Below are 23,903 nucleotides of genomic sequence, written 5' to 3'. Positions count from 1 at the left end.
TTTACTACGTCATCTGGCAGCTCATTCCACACTCCCACCACTCTCTGTGTGAAGAAGCACCCCCCAATGTTCCCTTTAAACTTTTCCCCCCTCACCCTTAACCCAAGTCCCCTGGTTTTTTCTCCCCTAGTCTCAGTGGAAAAAGCCTGCTTGCATTCACTCTATCTATACCTGTCATAATTTTATATACCTCTATCAAATCTTCCCTCATTCTTCTATGCTCCAGGGAATAAAGTCCTAACCTATTCAACCTTTCTCTGTAACTCAGTTTCTCAAGTCCTGGCAACATCCTTGTAAACCTTCTCTGCACTCTTTCAACCTTATTAATATCCTTCCTGTAACTTGGTGACCATAACTGTACATAATACTCCAAATTCGGCCTCACCAATACCTTATACAACCTTGCCATAACATTCCAACTCTTATACTCAATATTTTGATTTATAAAGGCCAATGTTACCAAAAGCTATCCTTACCACCCTATCTACCTGTGATGCCACTTTTAGGGAATTTTGTATCTGTATTCACAGATCTCTCTGTTCTACTGCATTCCTCAATGCCCTACCATTTACCTTGTATGTTCTAGCTTGGTTAGTCCTTCCAAAGTGCAATACCTCACACTTGTCTGTATTAAACTCCATCTGCCATTTTTCAAGCTGGAATTCTTGTGTTCTTTGTTCTGCTGAACATTGTCGGCATGCTCTGTTGGCACCAGAATGTATGGTGACACTTGTGAGCTGTGCCCAGCACATCCCTGAGTGTGTTGGCTGTTAATACAAAGAGCCAATGGTATGTTTCCATAAGATCATAATACATTAGGAGCAGAATTAGGCCATTTGGCCCAATTTATACTGGTCTGCCACTCCAAGATAGCTGATCCATCTACCCTCTCAACCCCATTCTCCAGCCTTCTCCCTGTAACCTTTGACACCCCGATTAATCAAGAAACCATTAAATCTCTGCTTTAAATATACCCAAAGACTTAACCTGCACAGCCAAAGAATTCCACAGACTCACCACCCTTTGGCTAAAGAAATTCCTCTTCTCTGTTCTAAATGGCTGTCCTTCTATTCTGAGGCTGTGCCCACTGGTCCTAGAATCTCCCACTATATGAAACATCCTCTTCACATCCACTGTAACCAGACCCTTCAATATTTGATAGGTTTTGATGAAATTCCCCCCTTCATTCTTCTAAACTCCAGGCTCAGAGGCATCAAATGCTCCTCCCACATCAGGATTCTACATCTTCTGATCCTATGTCACTTCTTTCTAAGGATTTGATTTCACTTTTTACCAAAAGAGCCACTCCATCTCCTCTGCCTACCTGCTTGTCCTTTTGATGTACAAGTTATAAGTAAACCTGCATCTGAATGTGAATACATTGTAAATGTATTTAATAACCACCCTTTGGGCAGAGAATTCCAGGGATTCACCACCTTCTGAGAGACAAAATTCCTATATTGTCAAAGCATCTCAAATCTCCCTCGTCAAGCCTCCTTCTCATTTTGAATAAGATCTCTCTTCTGAGCTCAAAAAGCTGAAAGACCTAAGGGTACATAAGTCATCTGGACCAAATGAACTGCACCCTTGGGTTCTGAGAGAGATTGTGGAGGTAATAGCAATGATCTTTCAAAAATTATTGGACTCTAAAATGGGTCTAGAGGAGTGGAAAATTGCAAATGTCACTCTACTTTTTAAGAAAGGAAGAAGACAGCAGAAAAGAAATTATAGACTAGTTAGCCTGACCTCAGTGGTTGGGAAGATGTTGGGGATGAGGTTATGGAGTACTTGGTGTCACAGGACAAGATAGGACAAAATCAGCATGGTTTCCTTCAGGGAAAATCTTGCCTGACGAAACCGTTGGAATTCTTTGAGGATATTACAAGTAAGATAGATAAAAGGGATGCAGTGGATGTTGTATATTTGGACTTTCAGAAGGCCTTTGACAAGGTGCCACACATGAGGCTGCTTACCAAGTTAAAAGCCCATGGTATTACAGGAAAAATTACTGGCATAGTAAGAGCATTGGCTGATTGGTAGGAGGCAGCGACTGGGAATAAGAGGGTCCTTTTCTGGTTGGCTGCCAGTGACTAGTGGTGTTCTGCAGGGATCGGTGTTGGGACCACTTCTATGCTGTGTATCAATGATTTAGTTGATGGCTTTGTTGCCAAGTTTGCAGATGATATGAAGATTGGTGGGGGGGGGGTAGGGTAGGTAGTGTTGAAGAAACAGATAGGCTGAAGAAGGACAGACAGATTTGGAGAATAGGCAAGAAAGTGGCAAATGAAGTACAAAGTTGAAAAATATATGGTCATGCACTTTGGTAGAAGAAATAAATGTGCAGACTATTTTCTAAAAGGAGAGAAAATCCAAAAATCTGAGATGCAAAGGGACTTGGGAGTCCTTATGCAGAACACCCTAAATATTAACTTGCAGGCTGAGTTGGTGTTGAGGAAGGCAAATGCATTCATTTCAAGGGTCTTAAACACAAGAGCAGGGAAGTGATGCTGAGGCTTTTAAGGCACTGGTGGGGCCTCACCTTGAGTATTGTGAATAGTTTTGGACCCCTTATCTGAGAAAAGATGTGCTGGCATTGGAGAGGGTCCAGAGGCAGTTCACAAGGATGATTCTGGGAATGAAAGGTTATCATATGAGGAACATTTGATGGCTCTGGGTCTGTAGATGCTGGAATTAGAAGGATGGGGTGGGATCTCATTGAAACCTTTCAAGTGTTGAAAAGCCTAGGCAGAGTAGACGTGGAAAGGATGTTTTCCATGCTGAGCAAGTCTAGGATAAAAGGGCACAGCCTCAGGTAAGAGGGGCACTCACTTAAAACAGAGATGTGGAGAAATTTCTTTAGCCAGAGTGTGGTGAATTTATGGAACACACACAAAATGTTGGAGGAACTCAGCAGGCCAGGCAGGCTGAAGGGTTTTGGCCTGAAATGTCGACTGTACTTTTTTCCATAGATGCTTCCTGGCCTGCTGAGTTCCTCCAGCATTTTGTGTGTGTTGCTTGGATTTCTAGCATTGCAGATTTTCTCTTGTTTATGAATTTGTGGAATTTGTTACCACAAGCAGCTGTGGAGGCCAGGTTATTGGGTGTATTTAAGGCAGAGCTTGATAGGTTCTTGATTGGATTTGGCATCAAAGGTTACAGGGAGAAGGCCAGGGAATGCGGTTGAGGAGGGGGTAGAAGAAGGATCAGCCATGATTGAATGGCGGAACAGACTCAATGGGCCAAATGGCCTAATTCTGCTCCTATGCTTTATGGCCCAACCTCTCTTGACACTGCAACCCACTTATCTGAAGAATGATCCTGATGAATCTCCTTTGGGCCGTCCCTAATGCTACTATATCCTTCCTTATGTAAGAAGGGAGCCAAAACTATTTCAGGTTTGAAACTGTTTCTAAACCTCTCTATTCTTAAACTCTAACTCCTTTGCAATAAAGACCAACATTCTACTTGACTTCTTATTTACAATGCACTTGCCTGCTAACTCTTTACGATTCTTGAATGTACAGGGAAAAGGGGGTGTGGATACTCTACATACAGAAGGAATTAGTTTAGTTGATACTTAATCACTAGTTTAATTAGTTTGGCACACATCGTAGCCTGAAGGGCCTGCCTTTTCCCATACAGTGCTGTGTTCTGTCTTTGTGCTCTAGAACACCTTAATCCAATCAAACTTCACTCCTCATTCAGAGATTAATTCACCTTTTAATTTCTCTTACCAAAGTGCATGACTTCACATTTTTCCACATTTCACTCATTTGCCAGGTTTCATGCAGTCACTCAATCCATCTATATCCAGGTGAAGAATCACAATGTCCTCAACGCTGATGCCCTTCCGCCTATTTTTGTCAATGAACTTGGAAACCTTATACTTCATTTCTTCCTTAGGGTCATTAATGTAAATCGTAAGCAATTCAGGGCCAAGGACTGATCACAGCTACATCCCTTCACCTGTAAAGAACCCATTTATTGAACTCTTTGTTTTTAATTCCTGTTAAGAGAGACACAGATTATGATTATGAAGACACGTAGTCCTCTTTTATTGTCATTTAGTAATGCATGCATTAAGAAATGATACATTACTTCCTCCAGTGTGCTATCACAAAACACAGGACAGACCAAGACTGAAAAAACTGACAAAACCACATAATTATAACATATAGTCACACAGTGCAACAATACCATAACTTGATGAAGAAGTTCATGAGCACAGTAAAGTTCAGAGTCTCTCAAATGTCCCACATCTCACGCAGATGGGAGAAGGAAGAAAAGCTCTCCCTGCTATGCCGACCACATTCCGACTCTTAGTCATCTGAAAACTTCGAGCTCTGATCAGCTCTCTGACACCGAGTACTGAGCACCATCTCTGTCCGAACGATTCGACCTCCCTCTCGGTCGCCAAAAGCAGGCAAGGCCAGGGATTTTGAGGCCTACCCTCCCGAAAGATTCCCGACCACACAGTAACGACAGCAGCGAACGGGCGTTTCAGAAATTTCTCCAGATGTTCCTTTGTGCTTTCACCTCCATTCTCTATCAAATCAGAATTGTCCACGGCTCCTATTTAACAGATACGATATCGTTTTTCACTGGAGGGCTGCGCACAGGCAGGTGCGCCACCATCTTCTCCTCCCGGCTCTCTACAGAGATTAACCTGGAGGGGGATGGGCTTTGCCGGGTTTCAGATGCCCAAAACATGCCGTACGATGAGCATAGAAAAAGCTTGTCGTGATGGTGCCCCGACGACTCCACCAGGAGTTAAGGGTGCGCACACACACACACGCACACATTACACAGATATGTTGGATATGAAGAACAACAAACACAAGAAGCGGGAGGAACTCAACAGGTCAGGCAGCAATCCATGCTAATACACGTACCTCAATCTCCTGGGCTCTTAATATGTACATGTGCTTCTTACATGGCACCTTATCACATTCCTTTTGGAAATCTAAATGCTCTAATTCTACTGCTCCTCTCTATCAAATCTCCTGTCACATCCTCAAAGAATTCAAACAAAAGTGTGTTAAACAGAATTTGATTTTTACAAAGCCATCTTGAATAGGTTTAATTACAATCAGCTTTCCTAAATGACCAGTTATTATCCATTGTAGCAGCTTGCTAACAGTAACAGTGTATGTTAAACTAATTGATTATTGACTCTAGCAGTTTGCTAATGGTAACAGTACATGTTAAACTAACTGGTTTAGAGTTCCCCACCTTTTGTTTTCTCCACTTACGAACAAGGGAGTAACACTGACTGTTCTCTGGTACCCCCCACCTCCCCCGGAATTTAGTGAATTTTTAAAAACTCTAACCATTGGGCAGATCTGGATCTATTTTTATCTTTATTTAATCCAGTAAGCCAGTGAGGTAGCAGTATAGGATTCTAAAGACATACTCCCAACTGGCAGTGCATACAGAACCACCTCAAACAGAGAATTTAGTTGTACCAAAGTTCAAAGTTCACCAAATGAACAAAAACAACCAGATAGTCAGTTACCAACCCTAATTAGTTAATCAATTATCACAACTACAGTAAATCTTTTAAAGATCTCATCACTGAAGTAATTTTCTAGTTACCAGCTACTTCATACAGATTGATTCACCATCTTAAGTGGCAACTAGTTAGAATGCATTCCAGTCCAGTTCTACCGAGGGAATGCTATAGGTTTTGTTCAGAAGAAAGATGAGGTTCTAAAGCAACTAGTAAGTGACAGTATGAAAGGCTGTGATTTTGAATTCAAGCTGCAGTGGTTGACACATTTTCTTCTCTGACTGAGAACAATGGGACCAGCTCCATCTTCCAACCAGCTGATCAGCTTCTGTATGACATTAAACGGGTAAAGAGCACAAAAAATCTTTGCACTCTGCTTCTGATTAGTATGACTATCTACCTTTCTCCACAGTGCAATGAAGAATAGAAGTATCTCATTTTACCACTAGCAATCAAGACACCGAAGTGCCTTATCTTGCACTGACTGCTGCCTGACCTCGCTCTACTTCTGTAAGCCTAAACCCAGCCTGTAGCAAAGTAGCAAATTCTCCAGATTATCTATGCTCAGAACTATTTGACCTCGACAATGGTGTTTTCCTCCTACATATAATTCTGGCATACAGACCTGGCCTCTTCACCGACACATACACAATTATAAATCCAAACTCCCTTCCACTCAACATGAACTTTCTCAGCACTTTGACCACCTGTGCATTCCCAAATTTCAGTATTCCACACCACCGCGCCCCCCCCCCCACCCGGCCATGTTCACACCTACTCCCTAGGTTTCATCCATAAATCATAGTTATAAATCTGTACTTTTCTTCCAATGAATCGTGTGATTATGCAACCTCAGATAGCATTTTTTCGAAAGCATACATGATTGCTCTTCTACCATAAGCTACTACCTCGCACTATCCTTAGCAATGTTCAGTTGTTAGTTTCACGTCCATTATGTAAACTTTAGTTGCAGTCACCCATGTTAACGCAAAGCATGAAACATCACAGCACAGTACAAACCCTTTGGCCTGCTATATTGTGCCAGTCTTTTAACGTACTCTAAGATCAATCTAACCCTTCCCTCCTATGTAGCCCTCCATATTTCTTTCATCTGTGTGCCTATCTAAGAGTTTCTTAAAAGCTCCTAATGTATCAGCCTCTACCACCACTCCTGGCAGGGCATTGCATGCACTCACCACTCTCTGTGTAAAGAAAAACACAGACATCCCCCTGTACTTTCCTCCAATCACCTTAAAATTATGTCCCTCATACTGGCCATTTTCACCCTAGGAAAAAGTCTCTGGCTATCCACTCGATTTAAGCCTCTTCTCATCTTGTCACCTCTAGCACAGCACCACTCATCCTCCTTTGCTCCCAAGACAAAAGCCCTTGCTCACTCATCCTATCCTTGTAAGGGTTGCTCTCGAGTCATAGGTGGAGCTGGCAGATGATAGGTGGATCCAGGTGACAAGGGGGGACAGGCAATTCGAGGAAAGAGCAGCAACACAGGCTGGGATGCTGTAGGTGGAGGCAACAAGTGGCTGAAGATGTTGGAATCTAATAGGAAATGAAGGTGAAGGATAGAACCAAGTAAGTGAGGTGGGTGGGCAGATGGGAACAGTGGGGGGAGAGGACCTATTGGGGGAACAGATGGAGTGAATGGAGGAGAAGAATGAAACAGGCTTGAGTGGGTGTAAGAGAAACTGGGTAGATCGAGGTGAGAGAGAAAAAGGACAGAGGGGGAGCAGGTTATTGGAAACTGAAGAGTTCACTGATTGATAGACTCCACAGAATATAATTTGAAGTGCTTTTCCTCTTGGTTGGGGTTAGCTTCACCCTGTTAGTGGAGGAGGCTGAGGACAGACAGGCTGGTGTGGGAATAAGGAAGGGAATTAAAAAGGCCATGGTGATCTCACCAGTGTGAAGGAGGAACAAACAAATTGGAGGAGGAGTATGTATGTCTCACCTGGAAGGGCTGTTTAGGACATTGGATGGTGGTAAGGGAAGAGGTGTTGGGTTGGGTGTTATACCCTCTACAGGTACAGGGGATAGTCGCTGGGGAAGGACAGACTGGGGAGTTACAGAGAGAGTGATCCTTGTGAAATGCAGGAGAGGTTGGGGAGAGGAATATGTGGCTGGTGATGAGATCATGTTGTTGATGACAGAAATGTTGAAGAAGGATGTGTTGGATGTGCAGACTGGTGGGGAAAAATGGTGAGGACCAGGGGAATTCTATCACAATTTTGTAGGGGAGGGTCATAATGAGGCTAACAGCAGAAGTGTGGGAAATAGAGGAGATGAGGGTGAGGGCTCCATCAAGGAAAAGGATATGGAGGACCAGGAGATCAGTGCTGCGTGTATAAATAATTTAGGGCATTTAGAGTCAAGAAGAAGGAAGATTTAGGCCTCCTAATGAATATTAAGGTGGATAAGTCTCCAGGGCCTAATGGGATTTACCACAAATTATTGAAGGACGCAAGAGATGAGATTGCTGGGCCCTTGTCCAGTATCTTTGTGACCTTTCTAGCTACGGGCAAGGTCCCAGAGGGTAATGTTATACCTCCACCTAAGAAGGGAACGAGGGAAAACCCTGAGACCTGTAGACTGGTGAGTCTCACATCAGTTGTAGAGAAATTGCTGAAGAAAATTCTTAGGAATAGGATATATGAGCACTTGGAATCCATGACCTAATTGGGGAGAGCCAGCATGGCTTTGCGTGTGGCAGGTTGTGCCTTACCAACTTGATTTAGTTTTTTGACAAGGTGACAAGAGGGATTGATGAGCGTAGGGCAGTGATGTTGCCTACATGGATGTTGCTTCATGGGAGGTTAATCCAGAAGATTAAAATGCATGGGAGCTGCTGTGAGTTGGCTGTTTAGATTGGATTTATTCGAGCTGGAGGTCTGTAATTAGTGGAATTCTGCTGGGATCTGTGCTGGGACCTCTGCTGTTGGTAATGTATATAAATGACCTGGATGAAAATGTAGGTGGGTAGGTTAGTAAATTTGTGGATGATACCAAGATTGGAGTTGTGGATAGCGTAGAAGACTGGCGAAGAATACAGTGCAATACAGATCAGGCTGAGAAATGGCAGATGGAGTTTAACCCAGATAAACGTGAGGTATTATATTTCAGTGGGGCAAATGCAAGGAGACAGAGCACCGTTAAGGACAAGGTTAAGGGCAAGGTCCTTAACAGTGTTGCTGAGCAGGGAGATCTTTTTGAAAGTGACTACACAGGCCGATAAGGTGCTCGAGAAGGCTTATGGAATGCTTGGTTTTATTAGTCGAAGCACTGAGTTCAAAAGTCAGGAGGTTATGTTGCAACTTAATAAAACTCAGGTTAGGCCACATCTGGAGTAATTGCATACAGTTCTGGTCACCCCATTATAGAAAGGATGTTGAGGCTTTGGAGAGGGTGCAACAGAGGTTTACCAGGATGCTGCCTGGTTTGGAAGGCACGTGATATCATGAGAGGCTGGATACACTTGGGTTGTTTTATCTGGAGCATAGGAGGCTGATAGAGGTTTGCACGATTATGAGAAGCATAGATAGAGTGTACAGAGAGTATCTGTTTCCCAGGGTTGAAATGTCTGATACCAGAGGGCATGCTTTGAAGGTAAGATGGTGTAGGTTCAAGGGGGATGTGAGGGGTAAGTTTTTTTCTCAGGGAGCCATGGATGCCTGGAATGTGCTGCCTAGTATGGCGGTAGAGACAAAACATTTCAATAGGCACAGGGATGTAAGGAAGATGGAGGGATCTGAACATGGTGTAGGTAGGAGAGATTAGTCTTTTGAGTATTTTTGAGTTGCTTTTTAGCTGGTTAGCACAATATAGTGGGCTGAATGGCCTGTTCCTGTGCAGTGCTCTGCTATGTTCTAATAGTGGGGAGCAAACCCCATCTTATGAAAAGAAAGGGCATTTCAATGTCCTCATCGTGAAGACTAATGTGGTGGAGACAGGAAAACACTGAGAAACTGAGGGTGGAAAGAGGTATGAAAGTTAATGTAGCTGTTGGAATCAGTGGGTCTGTAGCAAATATTGGTGAATATTCTGTTTCCTGAGATGGAAACGGAGCATTCAGGAAAGGGAAGAGAGGTGTGGGAAATGGTTGGAGTGAATCTGAGGACCGGGTGGAAGTTGGCAGAGAAATTAGTGTAGTTATTGATATAATAGAGAAAGGTTTGGAGAGTGTCACCACAGTAGGTGTGGGTCATGGACTGTACCACAAAGGCAGGTCTAGGTAGGGCTCAGGTGAGTGCCCATGGCTATAGCTTTGATTTGAGAGGAATCAAAGGAGAAGTTGTTTAGAGTAAGGGTAAGTGTCATCAGGAGGAAGAAGGCATTAGTAGAGGGGAACTATTTGGATCTCGGTTCTAGAAAGGAACAGAGAGTCCTAAGGCCTCTGTGAAGGGGACAGAAGTATGTAGGGACTATATATCCATTGTAAAGATGAGGCAATGCACCAAAGGTCATGGAGCTGATGAAGCTCCTCCTGTCTCTAAGGATTAGTTGGGTCACAAGGAAAACTTTATCAGACTGATGCAGATCGCAGTCTCATTCTCTTCATTCCTGCTGGCTCACCTTGCTGCAGCAGACATCTCATTCAGTGCTCAGCCTGCCTGCCCTCAGCCATCTTGAGATCTCGAACCATGTGATCTGGTGGTGTTTGCTTCCTTTCTCAAAGAATCTTGAAAATGTCATAAGACAGAAGGCAGATACTTGGTGCCCTGTGTCTGTGCTGGCTAAGAAAGGGTACCTGTCTAATCCCAGGTCCTGGCCCTTAGTCATGTTGGTTCTTGAACATAAAACATTCCTCTGAACTCTTTACTAAATGTGGTAAAAGTTCAACCAAATTTTCCACACGTACAGCTGGTCAAGTCGAGTCACTTTTTATTGTCATTTCGACCATAACTGCTGGTACAGTACATAGTAAAAATGAGACAACATTTTTCAGGACCATGGTGCTACATGAAACAATACAAAAACTACACTGAATTACGTAAAACAACACAAAAACCACACTAGACTACAGACCTACCCAGGACTACATAAAGTGCACAAAACACTGCAGGCATTACAATAAATAATAAACAAGACAATAGGCAGAGTAGAGGGCAGTAGGCTGGTGTCAGTCCAGGCTCTGGGTATTGAGGAGTCTGATTGCTTGGGGAAGAAACTGTTACATAGTTTGGTTGTGAGATCCTGAATGCTTCGGTGCCTTTTGCCAGATGGCAGGAGGGAGAAGAGTTTGTATGAGGGGTGCATGGGGTCCTTCATAATGCTGTTTGCTTTACGGATGCAGCGTGTGGTGTAAACGTCTCTAATGGCGGGAAGAGAGACCCCGATGATCTTCTCAGCTGACCTTACTATCCGCTGCAGGTACTTAAGGAGGTGGCTTTAGAAATCGTGAACGCATTGGTAATCATTTTCCAATGTTCTATAGATTCAGGATCAGTTCCTGTGGATTGGAGGGTGGCTAATGTTTTCCCTCTCTTCAAGAAGGGAGGAAGAGGAAAAACAGGGAATTATAGACTGGTTAGCCTGACGTTGGTGGTGGGAAAGATGCTGGAGTCAATTATAAAAGATGAAATTACGACACAGCTGGATAGTAGTAACAGGATTGGTCCGAGTCAGCATGGATTTACGAAGGGGAAATCGTGCTTGACTAATCTTCTGGAATTTTTTGAGGATGTAACTATGAAAATGGACAAGGGAGAGCCAGTGGATGTAATGTACCTGGACTTTCAGAAAGCCTTTGATAAAGTCACACATAGGAGATTACGGGGCAAAATTAGGGCACATGGTATTGGGGGCAGAGTACTGACATGGATTGAAAATTGGCTGGCTGACAGAAAACAAAGAGTAGCGATTAACAGGTCCCTTTCGGAATGGCAGGCGGTGACCAGTGGGGTACTGCAGGGTTCAGTGCTGGGACCGCAGCTGTTTACAATACATATTAATGATTTAGATGAGGGAATTAAAAGTAACATTAGCAAATTTGCCGATGACACAAAGCTGGGTGACAGTGTGAAATGTGAGGAGGATGTTATGAGAATGCAGGGTGACTTGGACAGGCTGGGTGAGTGGGCAGATGCATGGCAGGTGCAGTTTAATGTGGATAAATGTGAGGTTATCCACTTCAGAGGTAAGAACGGGAAGGCAGATTATTATCTAAATGGAGTCAAGTTAGGAAAAGGGGAAGCACAACGAGACCTAGGTGTTCTTGTATATCAGTCACTGAAAGCAAGCATGCAAGTACAGCAGGCAGTGAAGAAAGCTAATGGCATGCTGGCCTTCATAACAAGGGGAATTGAGTATAAGAGCAAAGAGGTCCTTCTGCAGCTGTACAGGGCCCTGGTGAGACCACACCTGGAGTACTGTGTGCAGTTTTGGTCTCCAAATTTGAGGAAGGACATTCTTGCTAATGAGGGAGTGCATTGTAGGTTCACAAGGTTAATTCCCGGGATGGCGGGACTGTCATATGTCGAAAGATTGGAGCGACTGGGCTTGTATACTCTGGAATTTAGAAGGCTGAGAGGGGATCTTATTGAAACATATACGATTATTAAGGGATTGGACACGCTGGAGGCAGGAAGCATGTTCCCGCTGATGGGTGAGTCCAGAACCAGAGGCCACAGTTTAAGAATAAGGGGTAGGCCATTTAGAACGGAGTTGAGGAAAAACTTTTTCACCCAGAGAGTGGTGGATATATGGAATGCTCTGCCCCAAAAGGCCGTGGAGGCCAAGTCTCTGGATGCCTTCGAGAAAGAGATGGATAGGGCTCTTAAAGATAGCGGAATCAAAGGTTATGGGGATAAGGCAGGAACTGGATACTGATTGTGGATGCTCAGCCATGATCACAGTGAATGGCGGTGCTGGCTCGAAGGGCCGAATGGCCTACTTCTGCACCTATTGTCTATTTTCTATTGTCTATTGCGATCCGAGATGGTGCAATTTCCAAACCAGGCAGTAATGCAGCTGCTCAGGATGCTCTCAATACAACCTCTGTAGAATGTGGTGAGGATGGGGTGTGGGAGATGGACTTTTCTCAGCCTTTGCAGAAAGTAGAGACGCTGCTGTGCTTTCTTGGCTATGGAGCTGGTGTTGAGGGACCAGATGAGATTCTCTGCCAGGTGAACACCTAGAAATTTGGTGCTTTTAACATTCTCTATGGACGAGTCGTCGATGTTCAGCTGAGAGTGGTCGCTCCGTGTCCTCCTGAAGTCAACAACCACCTCTTTTGTTTTGTTCACATTCGGAGGCAGGTTGTTGGCTCTGCTCCAGTCTGTTAGACGTTGCACCTCCTCTCTGTATGCTGATGAGACCCGCCACGGTCGTGTCATCGGTGAACTTGATGATATGGTTCAAGCTGTTTGTTGCAGCACAGTCATGGGTCAGCAGAGTGAACAGCAGTGGACTGAGCACACAGCCCTGGGGGGCCCCCGTGCTCAGTGTGATGGTGTTGGAGATGCTGCTTCCAATCTGGACTGACTGAGGTCACCCAGTCAGGAAGTCTGGGATACAGTTGCAGAGGGAGGTGTTCAGGTCCAGTAGGCTCAGCTTTCCAATCAGGTGCTGAGGAATGATTGTGTTGAATGCTGAACTGAAGTCTATGAACAGCATTCGAACATACGTGACTTTTTTGTCCAGGTGGGTTAGAGCCAGGTGGAGGGTGATGGCAATGGTGTCGTCGGTTGAATGGTTGGGACAGCACGCGAACTGCAGGGGGTCCAGTGAGGGGGGCAGCAAGGTCTTGATGTGCCTCATGACGAGCCTCTCGAAACACTTCATGATGATGGATGTGAGTGCAGGACACTGAAGACTTCTTTGGCACAGGATTCCAGATCCTGAATTAAGATCCTCCAGCCCTGGCATTTTGACCATGAATTCTCTCTGGTGATATCCTAATCTCCTTGTAGAGTGGTGAACAGACATGTGGCAACTTGCAAGCTATGGCCCAAATGGGGTCATATAACAACAGCCCAATTTCTTTGTAATCTTTTCCTATGTTTAAGCTAATAAAGAAAAAAATCTTCATTCTACACATTTTAAACAGTGAGTTCATTCAACTTGGAGAAATCGCACACATACATTTCCTTCTGCAGGCCAGTAACTGCTAATGTGCTCAAGAATCCTGACTGCATTCTCTGCTTTTGATGAAAGTGATTGAAGCTTATTGCAGCTGCCATCACCCTATCCGGTATTAGCTGACCCAGGCATCAAAACCATGACCCTTCGTTCCTCACCGTACAATGAATGCATGAACTAAATTCTTGAGGCAGGTCTTGGCTGTGTTTTCAGTCAGGGAATAGATTGAAACAGCAAGACTGATTCCATTTAATTGGTAAATAGTAATTATTGAGAGGGCCATGAGCTATTAACCCTCCCAATGGATGGATGTCAATCTAGTGAATGAAAATGCTAAGAAGCCTTTGAATGTATTTTACAAATTATACTTCAGAATAATTATTTATGCAGCCTTGTAACCTTCAAACAGACGCTCAGTTCTGGGTTCAAAACATTGACTAAGAATAAAATATCAGCAGGAAACTGAAAGCAGAAGCAGAATGTTATTCAGGAGCTTATTGCTTTTTGTTGGTCCCTTGGTGGAAGGTGTCAGTCTGTTTTCCTCAGAAAGTTTGCTGGCTTGTTTTGTTTATAGATGAGCAACGTGGTCTGAGAGGAATTGTCCTGTGTTATGATAGAGCACCAGTAGAGGAGAAGTGTGTCTACCAGCATTCTCCCCTCTCAATCACAAGCTATTGGACTCTGATGACAATCCAGAGACTTAAAGATATAAGCAAAGCTGATAGTCAAATGACTTTCTTCTGCACCCTGAAGAATGGTTCCCAAGAAATGGACTCTATCCTCCTGTTGTAACCCAAGTAGTGATTTGTAAAGGCTTCTCATCACCTCCTTGCTCCTGTAACCCATCTATAAAGCCCAGGACCTCTTGCTCTTTTAGTCAGTTTCTCAACCTCCGCAGCTTCTTTCAGTTCCGATTCAGATTCATAATTATTTATTTATCATGTACAGTACATGGAAACATACAGTGAAATGTGCTAACAATCAACACAACCTAAGGGTGTGCTGGGGCAGCCTGCAAACATTGCCAGTGCAGCATGCACACAGTGTTCAGCAGAACAGAACTTGCCCTTTGAAACACTGCAACTGGCCAGTGTGGATTTAACTGTCCTGTCAGGAACTTCAGCAGACTGACCACTACAGAAGTAATCAGCTCTCTTGTTTTTTTTTGAAGGAAGTGTGAAATGGCTTGTGATGCAGAAGATGTGAGTTGAGGAACATCATTTATCAAAGCAATTCGCAGTAATGTGATTACAAAATACCCTGGCCGCATGACATTCTGCCATATGAAGCCTGATCTTACAATGAAAAATACACACAAGTTTGTGATGACATCTACAGACAGTGCTGTGCTTAGAACATAAACCTGGAGACCAGCAGCTGAGCACTTTCACTCCTTGTTTCCCCCATTTACGTTGCTCAATGAGTTCCCAAACTGACAGCTACAGCAACAGCAGCAAACGGGGACACTGGTGGTGGGTAAAGAGGAAGGGGAAAGGGGTAGGTGAGGGAGGGAGGGCAAAATGGGGAAACAGGGAGTGAGAGAAGGGAATGGGCAGAGAATAGGGAAGGGGAATGAGGGAGGAGAATGGGGAGAGGATGGGGAAGATGGGTGAGGGAGGGGAGACGGGGAGCAGGGCAAGGAAAGGGAGAGAGGTTGGGAAAAGAGTTAGTAATGAGAAGCAAGGGAGGGGAAAGAGCGGGGTGATGGTGTGTAGAAAGGCAGCACCAAAGAATCCATCTTTCTACTTTGTGAAGCTCCTCTGCTAATTCCTTGAATGCCAACACTGCTTCATCTGTCCCTCCTTCCCAATGGTTATGGGGCCAGTGGAGGCTCTCTGATGGTCAGCTGCAGTGTGCGTTCAAGAAGCATCTCCTGGTTCCTGGGTCTAGGTACTTTCACAGCACTGAGCAGCGTTTGGACAAAGCTCAATGATGAGCTTTCCCATCGGCTAATAGACTTCTGATTCCTGAACTGACCACAGATTTAATCAAGGGTCTGTGCTTTATTGATAGTCAAAACAGCTAGAGTGTTTGACATTTATTATGTTTCCAAACTCAAGAACACCCAAAAACTATCAAATGCATTTAAATCAACTCAATTTACATGAAGATAAATTGTGACTTTTACAGAGCTCTCTCTCTGGGGAAATCTGGAGTCTCAAGAGCTCCACACCCAGAAATACTGGTGGCCAGCAATGGGATAATTCCAGACAGCCTTGCCTGCCTCCCCCGATATTCAGGGGTGAATGTCAGTGAATGTGCTGGTCTCTCTGTGCAATATTCCAGGAGATAGACAACCCCATTCATGCTGATGCAATTTGTTCATTGGACAGAGGTGGATTTAACTAACAAATTTGCTTCCTGACACTACACCTCAATCAGTTTTGGAACTTCCCCACATTGATGGATTAAAGCTTTGGATTGTGTTGTTTTTAGATTTCAAGCTCATTAACATTAAACTCGCATCACATACGGCAGCTGCCAATCTGAAGTCAGGCCACCTGTGTAGAGAATAGCACTAGCATACTCAGCCGGGTTCTGCAGTGCTTACCGAAGCAACATTAACATAGTCATCATCGGATAGTGTGTCCAACATCTCAATGACAGACGTCTTCATCAGCTTCAGTGTCAGACCACTTACACTGCCACTCCTGAAATAAGCAACACAGTGATTCATCAGAGTTCAGTACAAACACTGCGAAATCATCATATAGTGACAGATCGCCTATACACACACACTCTACCTAGGCATACATACAACCACATACTATCATGCACACAACCACATCCTTCCCAATCAATATGTGGCGACATATACAGTATCATGCAAAAGTTTGGGCACCTCTGGTCAAAGTTTCTGTTACTGTGAATAGCTAAGCAAGTAAAAGGTGACCTGATTTTCAAAAGGCATAAAGTTAAAGATGACACAGTTCTTTAATATTTTAAGCAAGAAAACTTTTTTATTTCCATCTTTTATAGTTTCAAAATAACAAAAAAGAAAAAGGGCCTGAAGCAAAAGTTTGGGCATCTTGCATGGTCAGTACTTAGTAACACCCCCTTTGGAAAGTATCATAGCTTGTAAACGCTTTTTGTAGCCAGCCAAGAGCCTTTCAATTCTTGTTTGGGGGTTCTTCGCCCATTCTTCCTTGCAAAAGGCTTCTAGTTCTGTGAGATTCTTGGGCCGTCTTGCATGCACTGCTGTTTTGAGGTCGACCACAGATTCTCGATGATGTTTAGGTCAGGGGACTGTGAGGGCCATGGCAAAACCTTCAGCTTGCACCTCTTGAGGTAGTTCATTGTGGATTTTAAGGTGTGTTTAGGATCATTATCCTGTTGTAGAAGCCATCCTCTTTTCATCTTCACAAACACGAGGAATTCTGCAGATGCTGGAAATTCAAGCAACACACATCAAGGTTGCTGGTGAACGCCAGTAGAAGAGCTACTAGAGATTTACTAAGAGATTTACTAGCTCTATCTTCAGTTAGTCCTAACGAAGGGTCTTGGCCCGAAACGTCGACTGTACCTCTTCCTAGAGATACTGCCTGGCCTGCTGCGTTCACCAGCAACTTTGATGTGTGTTGCTCTTTTCACCTTTCGCTTTTTTTACAGACGGTGTGATGTTTGTTTCCAGAATTTGCTGGTATTTAATTGAATTCACTCTTCCCTCTACCAATGAAATGTTCCCCGTGCCACTGGCTGCAACACAAGCCCAAAGCATGATCGATCCACCTCTGTGCTTAAAAGTTGGAGAGGAGTGCTTTTCATGAAATTCTGCACCCTTTTTTCCCCAAATATACCTTTGCTCACTGTGGCCAAAAAGTTCTATTTTAACATAACTTCTTTCAAAAATGCATCAGGCTTGTTTAGATTGGGGATGACTTGACAAAGTCAAAAAAACTGCGATTGCAGGCAAGGATCCGACAGAGCTCCTCCCACTTCCTCCAAACTAAAGGTGTAGCTATGGGCACCCGCATGGGTCCTAGCTATGCCTGCCTTTTTGTTGGGTTTGTGGAACAATTTATGCTCCAAACCTATTCTGGTATCTGTCCCCCACTTTTCCTTCGCTACATCGACGACTGCATTGGCGCTGCTTCCTGCACGCATGCTGAGCTCATTGACTTCATTAACTTTGCCTCCAACTTTCACTCTGCCCTCAAGTTTACCTGGTCCATTTCCGACACCTTCCTCCCCTTTCTAAATCTTTCTGTCTCTATCTCTGGAGACAGCTTATCTACTGATGTCTACTATAAGCCTACTGACTAAAGTCCTGACGAAGGGTCTCGGCCCGAAACGTCAACTGTACCTCTTCCTAGAGATGCTGCCTGGCCTGCAGCGTTCACCAGCAACTTTGATGTGTGAGGCTTGTTTAGGTGTTCCTTTGAATGTTTTGAACCTTGCATTAAAGAAATGTGTCATCTTTAACTTTATGCCTTTTGGAAATCAGTTCATTTTTTACTCGCTTAGCTATTCAAAGTAACAGAAATTTTGACCAAGGGTGCCCAAACCTTTGCATGCCACTCTATGTACTCTGATAATAAAATTTACTTTGAATTTTGAATTAAGCTACCTGTGGATTGATTTGCCAACTTGACTTGGACCCCATGAGCTCTAATCTTTTGAATTTGCCTTCCATGTGGGATCTTGATAAAGGGTTTATTGAAGGCTACGTATGTAAAGCATATGAACCCTACTGCAACACACACAAAATGCTGGAGGGACTCATTAGGTCAGGCAGCATCAATGGAAATGAACAGTCGATGTGTCAGGCCGAGACTCTTCTTCTTGCAGCCCTGGTCGTGAGGATCTATCGACCTTTATTCCTGCTAGGGCAACGAATACCTCCTCCATTATCCCCTCTAATGCAGATAGTTATGCAACACGGTGTATGCAGCACCACTCAAAGGCTGCAGTGCCACTGCTGCTCAACAAAGCTGGGTATTTCAAGGCACTGCATCATCTTGTAAATGAAGAGCAAGCAATTTAGTACTTACACATCCACTATAATCATCATGTCCTTTGGGGAGGAGGCACCTTGGATGTACCTGCAATGAAATGGAGCAGGGAGAATGCAAGTTAGTCTCTCATGCTTGCATTTTAATAAGAGCTGAGCAAATTATAGGTGGTGATTTTTAGTGAAAGGTTCTGGAAGGGAAACAAATTACTCTCTGAAATACATTCAAATACTCCACAGAGGAATAGCATAATAATTTATCTTCTCAAAACAGATACAGTCATCACCATAAACACACCACAGGTCTTGCTTTAATTCAACAACCAACATAGTGAGATAAAATAATGAAACAATCCCATTAGGATCACACTTCAACAAACTGTGCATGATGTTCATCGTTAACACTAAAGGACAATTTAAATTAAAGTTAAAGTCTGTCCCGAGCCTTGTGGCCCATCAGGTCGGTGCTTATGCTGGTTTCTGTGGCGTGAAGCGACTGAGAGTACGAGACTCCCCCCCCCCCCCCCGGATAGGACGCCAGTCTATCGTAAAATTTACCCCCAGCATCTGCCGGTACCCATTTTCATCTGGGTGGACTGGAGCAGTGTGTGGTTAAGTGCCTTGCTCAAAGACACAACATGCTGTCTTGGCCAAGACTCGAACCCATGACCTTCAGATCGTGAGCCCAACGCCCTAACCACTTGGCCACACGCCACACACAAAAGAACAATTATCTGGGATAAATATGGTGAAAAATGGTCTAAACTAGTCCCTGCATTTAGAAAATATAATTGAAACAGACTATGGTATAGATACTGGTTCACTCTGTGTAATGTTATCTGTGTATATGGAAAATTGGTGCCATATACAAATACACGTCAATCTGTACACAAAGTACACCTTCTCAAATAACCAGGACATGCACACTTCATTAGTGCAGTCAAAGCCATACTTGGCCCTACTCCACTGACAGCCAAAATCAGAGGGGAACTTACTAAGGACAGAGAGGTTATCAGGACTGCCAGGAAGGAATACTTTGAACATCTTCTTGACTGTGACTTCATCCTATCCAGTCCATTTATTGTTGAAATGTTCATGTGCTAACTGAAGGACAGCATGGTCTGGGGAGCAGAAGGCATCCCTGCTGGTTCTGAACTTTGGTGGAGTCAATCTCATCTCCCACATCTGGGAAGAGAGGAGGATATACAAGAGTTCTCACAGATGGTGACCATGTTCAAGAAAGGAGATAACTCTAAATGTGACTTTACAGGGGAGGGGGCTTTCTGACATATGACCCAGAGGAATTCAACACCAGAACCCTCCTTTGCATTCTTAAGTGGATGGAGAGCTGCTTGTTGATTGGAGGATATCTGTCCACTATGGTCATAATTGTTAATGTGTAAAGACTTCATGAGAAGTGGAGGAAGTAGCACCAGCCACTCACTATACAGTACATGTTTCTTCAGTGACCTCACTTTATCAGGAGAGACTGCACAGCATCCTTCTGTGTCATGCATGACATATCTTTTTCCCCTTATGCCTGTGACCTACGCTCAGTCCAGAGCAGAGTGGTGTCAAACCTGGCAGCACTAGCGGGAAATGTGGCCCGTCCACAGCTGACTTAGGAAATGTTTATGAAGTTACCGTATCTTTCATTTTATTATCTGTTAATATTATTTTATGTGCTGAATGAGATATATGTACTGTGGTTTGCACCTTGGTCCTGAGGAACATTGTCTTGGTAAGCTTTATACTTGATCTTGAATTTAAAGTGCAGAAGGACTGAGGATTGAGAATAGTTTAGAATTTAACAAAGGAGGACCAAGAAAGTGAAAAGAGAAGTCAAGGTAAACTATGAGAATTGATTAGCAAGGCAAATAAAAATTAACTATATGCAAAAAAGAGAAAGTCAACATGGACAGAGAAGGAATAAATTATAATAGGGGATAAGGAAATAGCAGGGGAATTACTCTGTAAATGTCTTTACAAATAAAAGCACAAAAACCCACCAGAAATACAGGGAATCAAAGTTCAAAGAAAATTTATCATCAAAGTCTACATACTGTGTGTCATCATATACAACTCTGAGATGTGTTTTTTTGCGGGCATACTCAATAAATCTAATAACCATGAGTAAACCAACGAAAGACTGCACCAACTGGGCAACCAGTGCGCAAATGACCACAAACTGTGCAAATACAGAAGGAGAAAAATAAAAATAATATTAAATAAACGAGCAATAAATATCGATAACATGAGATGGGGGTTTGGCTATTCACAATCTATATCAACAATTTGGCTAGGAGGAATCAAATATCCTATCTCCAAGTTTGCTGAGAATACAATATCAGGTGGGATGTGAGTGGGGGTGTAAGTGCTTCAAGGGGATGTGGAGAAGTTAAGTGAGTGGGCGAGAACATGGCAGTTGGAATATCTTGAGAAAAGTGTGAAATTATCCACTTTGCTGCACAAAAGAAGAAAGCAAAGCATTTTTAAAGTGGTGACAGACTAGGCTGAAGAAGGTCTAGATGTGCTTGTACACATCTCAGTGATGAATGCAGTTGCAGCAAATGATTAGGAAGACAAATAGAATGTTGCTTTCGTTAAGAAAGGATTGGAGTACAGGTGTTATAGAATATAAAACACAGAAACAGACCCTTCAGCCCATCAAGTCTTCACCAAATGACCATCAAGTACCAATTTACACCAATCTGACTTTTTTATTCTCCCATTGCTCCAACAGGAAGGCAAAATGGGAGCATTCTCAGAGAACTTACAGTCACTTCTACAATACCAGACAGACAAGGCACGTGTAGCAGGGAATTCAGAGGATTACAGACTACAAGTCTACGCTGCACATCAGTGACCAGGATGTTTCACTCCCTGAGAGGCTGAGTGTCTTCTATGCGTGGTCTGCTGCACAGAACAAAGAGCTGGTGAGGAAGACATCCCTCCTCCCCAGGAAGCAGACACTCTGTCTGCCTGAAGCTGAGGTTAGAAAGACCCCGAAAGCAAAGCTGTGGGGCCCAATAGTATACCAAGCCGGGTTCTGAAAGACTGCATAGTTCAGCTGATGCAGGTGCTGACGGATATAGTCAACATCTCTCTCTGGAACAATCCATTGTCCTCACAGTTTTCAAGGCAAAGAAAATGCCAAAAAAGGTGATAGTAACCTGCCTAAATAGCCATCATCCAGTGACATTAGCATCAACCATTATGAAATGCTTTGGGCAGCTGGTCATGGAGTGCATTAAGCCTTTCTCTCGATTACACTGGACCCTTTCCAGTTCATTTATCGCTCAAATCGATCCACTGACAATGCAATAGCCTCTGCCCTCCACTCTGTCCTGTCCCACCTGGAAAATGGGGTGCTGCTTCAGTTCAGCATTCAACACCACCATACCGCAGAAACTGGTGGAGAAACTGTCCTCACTGGGTCTCAACACCTCCCTCTGCAATTGGATACTGGACTTCTTAATAGTAAGGCCAAAGTCAGTCTGTCAGTTCCATTACACTGAGCACTGACTGTGTGCTCATCCCACTGCTGACGCATGATTGTGTCGCAGGGTCCAGTTCAAAATGTGACATCAAGTTTACGGAATACACAACAGCCTTATGAAGAATGGTGACGAGATGGAGTATAGAGAGGAGGTGGAGCAGCTGGTGAATTGGTGTGAGAAGAACAACCCAAGCCTGAATGTGGAGAAGACAAAGGACTTCAGGAAGGTGTAGACCAACCACCCCCCTCTGCTCCTCCATAGAAAGTGTTAGGTGGGCCAGGTTCCTGGGAGTTCACATCACCTCCCTGGCCAAGAGGGCACAGCAGCACCTCTACTTCCTAAGAAGATCGAGGCAAGCAAGGCTTCCCCCTCCTCCCACCCCATCTTATCTGTTTTACAGGAGCACCATTGAGAGCGTCCTGACAAGTTGCATCTCCATCTGGTAGGGGAGTAGTCAAGCATCAGACCTGAAGTCCCTACTGTGAGAACAGCTGAGAGCAGTGGTCCCCAACCACCGGGCCGCAAAGCATGTGCTACCGGGCCGCGAGGAAATGGTATGATTTGGCGATATGAGTCAGCTACGCCTTTCCTCATTCCCTGTCACGCATTGTTGAACTTGAATGCACACATCATCCGTGTCAGCGCGGGAAGAAGATCAAGCCCTCCCCTCCCTCCCACCCCACCTCCCCCGGTCGGCCGGTCCGCAAGAATATTGTCAATATTAAACCGGTTCGTGGTGGTGTTTTCCCCAAATTCCGGCAATATGTGGATTTCAAAACCAGGGGAGACGATGGACTTGGTTTATACCAACACACCACAGGCATACAAAGCAGCCCCCCGTCCCTACCTTGGCCACTCTGACCACATATCTGTCATGCTAACACCAGCATATAAACCACTGCTTAAACGTGTGAGAGCAGAGAAAAGAGAGATAAGGGTCTGGCCAAAAGGAGCAGCCTCAGCACAACAAGACTGTTTTGTGCACACAGACTGGGACATATTCAAAACAGCAGCCTCCTATGACGACCATACAGATATTGAGGAGTATGCGGAGGCAGTAATCAGCTACATAGCCAAATGCACAGAGGATGTCACTGTGATGAAAACCTTCACCGCACGTGGTTATAAAAAGCCATGGATGACAACAGAGGTGCGTTCACTACTGAAGGCCCGTGACACAGCCTACAGATCGGGGGACAGGAGTGCGCTTTGCTCAGCCAGGTCTGCGCTTTCACTAGGGATCAGGAAAGCGAAAAGGGCCTACGCGGGCAAAATACATGGACACCTCTGTGACACAGGTGACACCAGACGGATGTGGCAGGGAATTAAAGCTCTGACAGACTACAAGATCAGGCAGAAAACTGATGACAGCGACGCCTCTCTACCAGACAGGCTTAACAATTTCTTTGCCCGCTTCGAAGCATCAAACACTACAGCAAGAGGGAGAGCCAGTCCCTTTTTACCATCTGACCAGCCGGCTCCAATCATTGATCCAGAGCAAACACGGAGGACCCTTGCCAGGGTCAACCCACGAAGAGCGGGAGGTCCCGACAACATCCCTGGACGTGTGCTCAAGGAATGTGCTGATGTATTAGCAGATGTCCTGACAGATATTTTCAACATCTCCCTTAGTCAAGCTATTGTCCCCAGATGCTTCAAAACCTCCACAATCATCCCTGTAGCAAGGAAATCAGTTGTAGCCTGTCTGAATGATTACCGTCCCGTTGCCCTGACCCCCATAGTGATGAAAAGTTTTGAACGGCTTGTCAAGCCTCAGATCACAGCCAGCCTCCCCTCATCGCTGGATCCTCTGCAGTCTGCTTATCGTCCAAATCGCTCTACGGAGGACGCA

General features: G+C 44.3%; 1 protein-coding gene across 8 annotated transcripts in view; it reads right to left on the bottom strand.

Annotated features, from left to right (window-relative positions):
• The window catches only part of LOC140211181 (voltage-dependent calcium channel subunit alpha-2/delta-2-like), a 1,200,890-nt gene that overhangs the window by 218,788 nt on the left and 958,199 nt on the right, over positions 1–23,903 (bottom strand). For all 8 annotated transcript variants that reach the window (XM_072280736.1, XM_072280740.1, XM_072280737.1 and 5 more), the window contains 2 exons: positions 18,592–18,642; positions 16,152–16,251 (listed from right to left, as the gene is read on the bottom strand). In XM_072280736.1, coding sequence (XP_072136837.1) covers positions 16,152–16,251; positions 18,592–18,642 — 151 coding nt within the window. The remainder of the gene's footprint in view (positions 1–16,151; positions 16,252–18,591; positions 18,643–23,903) is intronic.

This window comes from Mobula birostris, chromosome 16 (assembly GCF_030028105.1).
Source record: "Mobula birostris isolate sMobBir1 chromosome 16, sMobBir1.hap1, whole genome shotgun sequence".
Classification (NCBI taxonomy): domain Eukaryota; kingdom Metazoa; phylum Chordata; class Chondrichthyes; order Myliobatiformes; family Myliobatidae; genus Mobula; species Mobula birostris.
The sequence above is the reverse complement of the archived record's forward strand: the minus strand, read 5'-3'. Positions and strand labels throughout refer to the sequence as shown.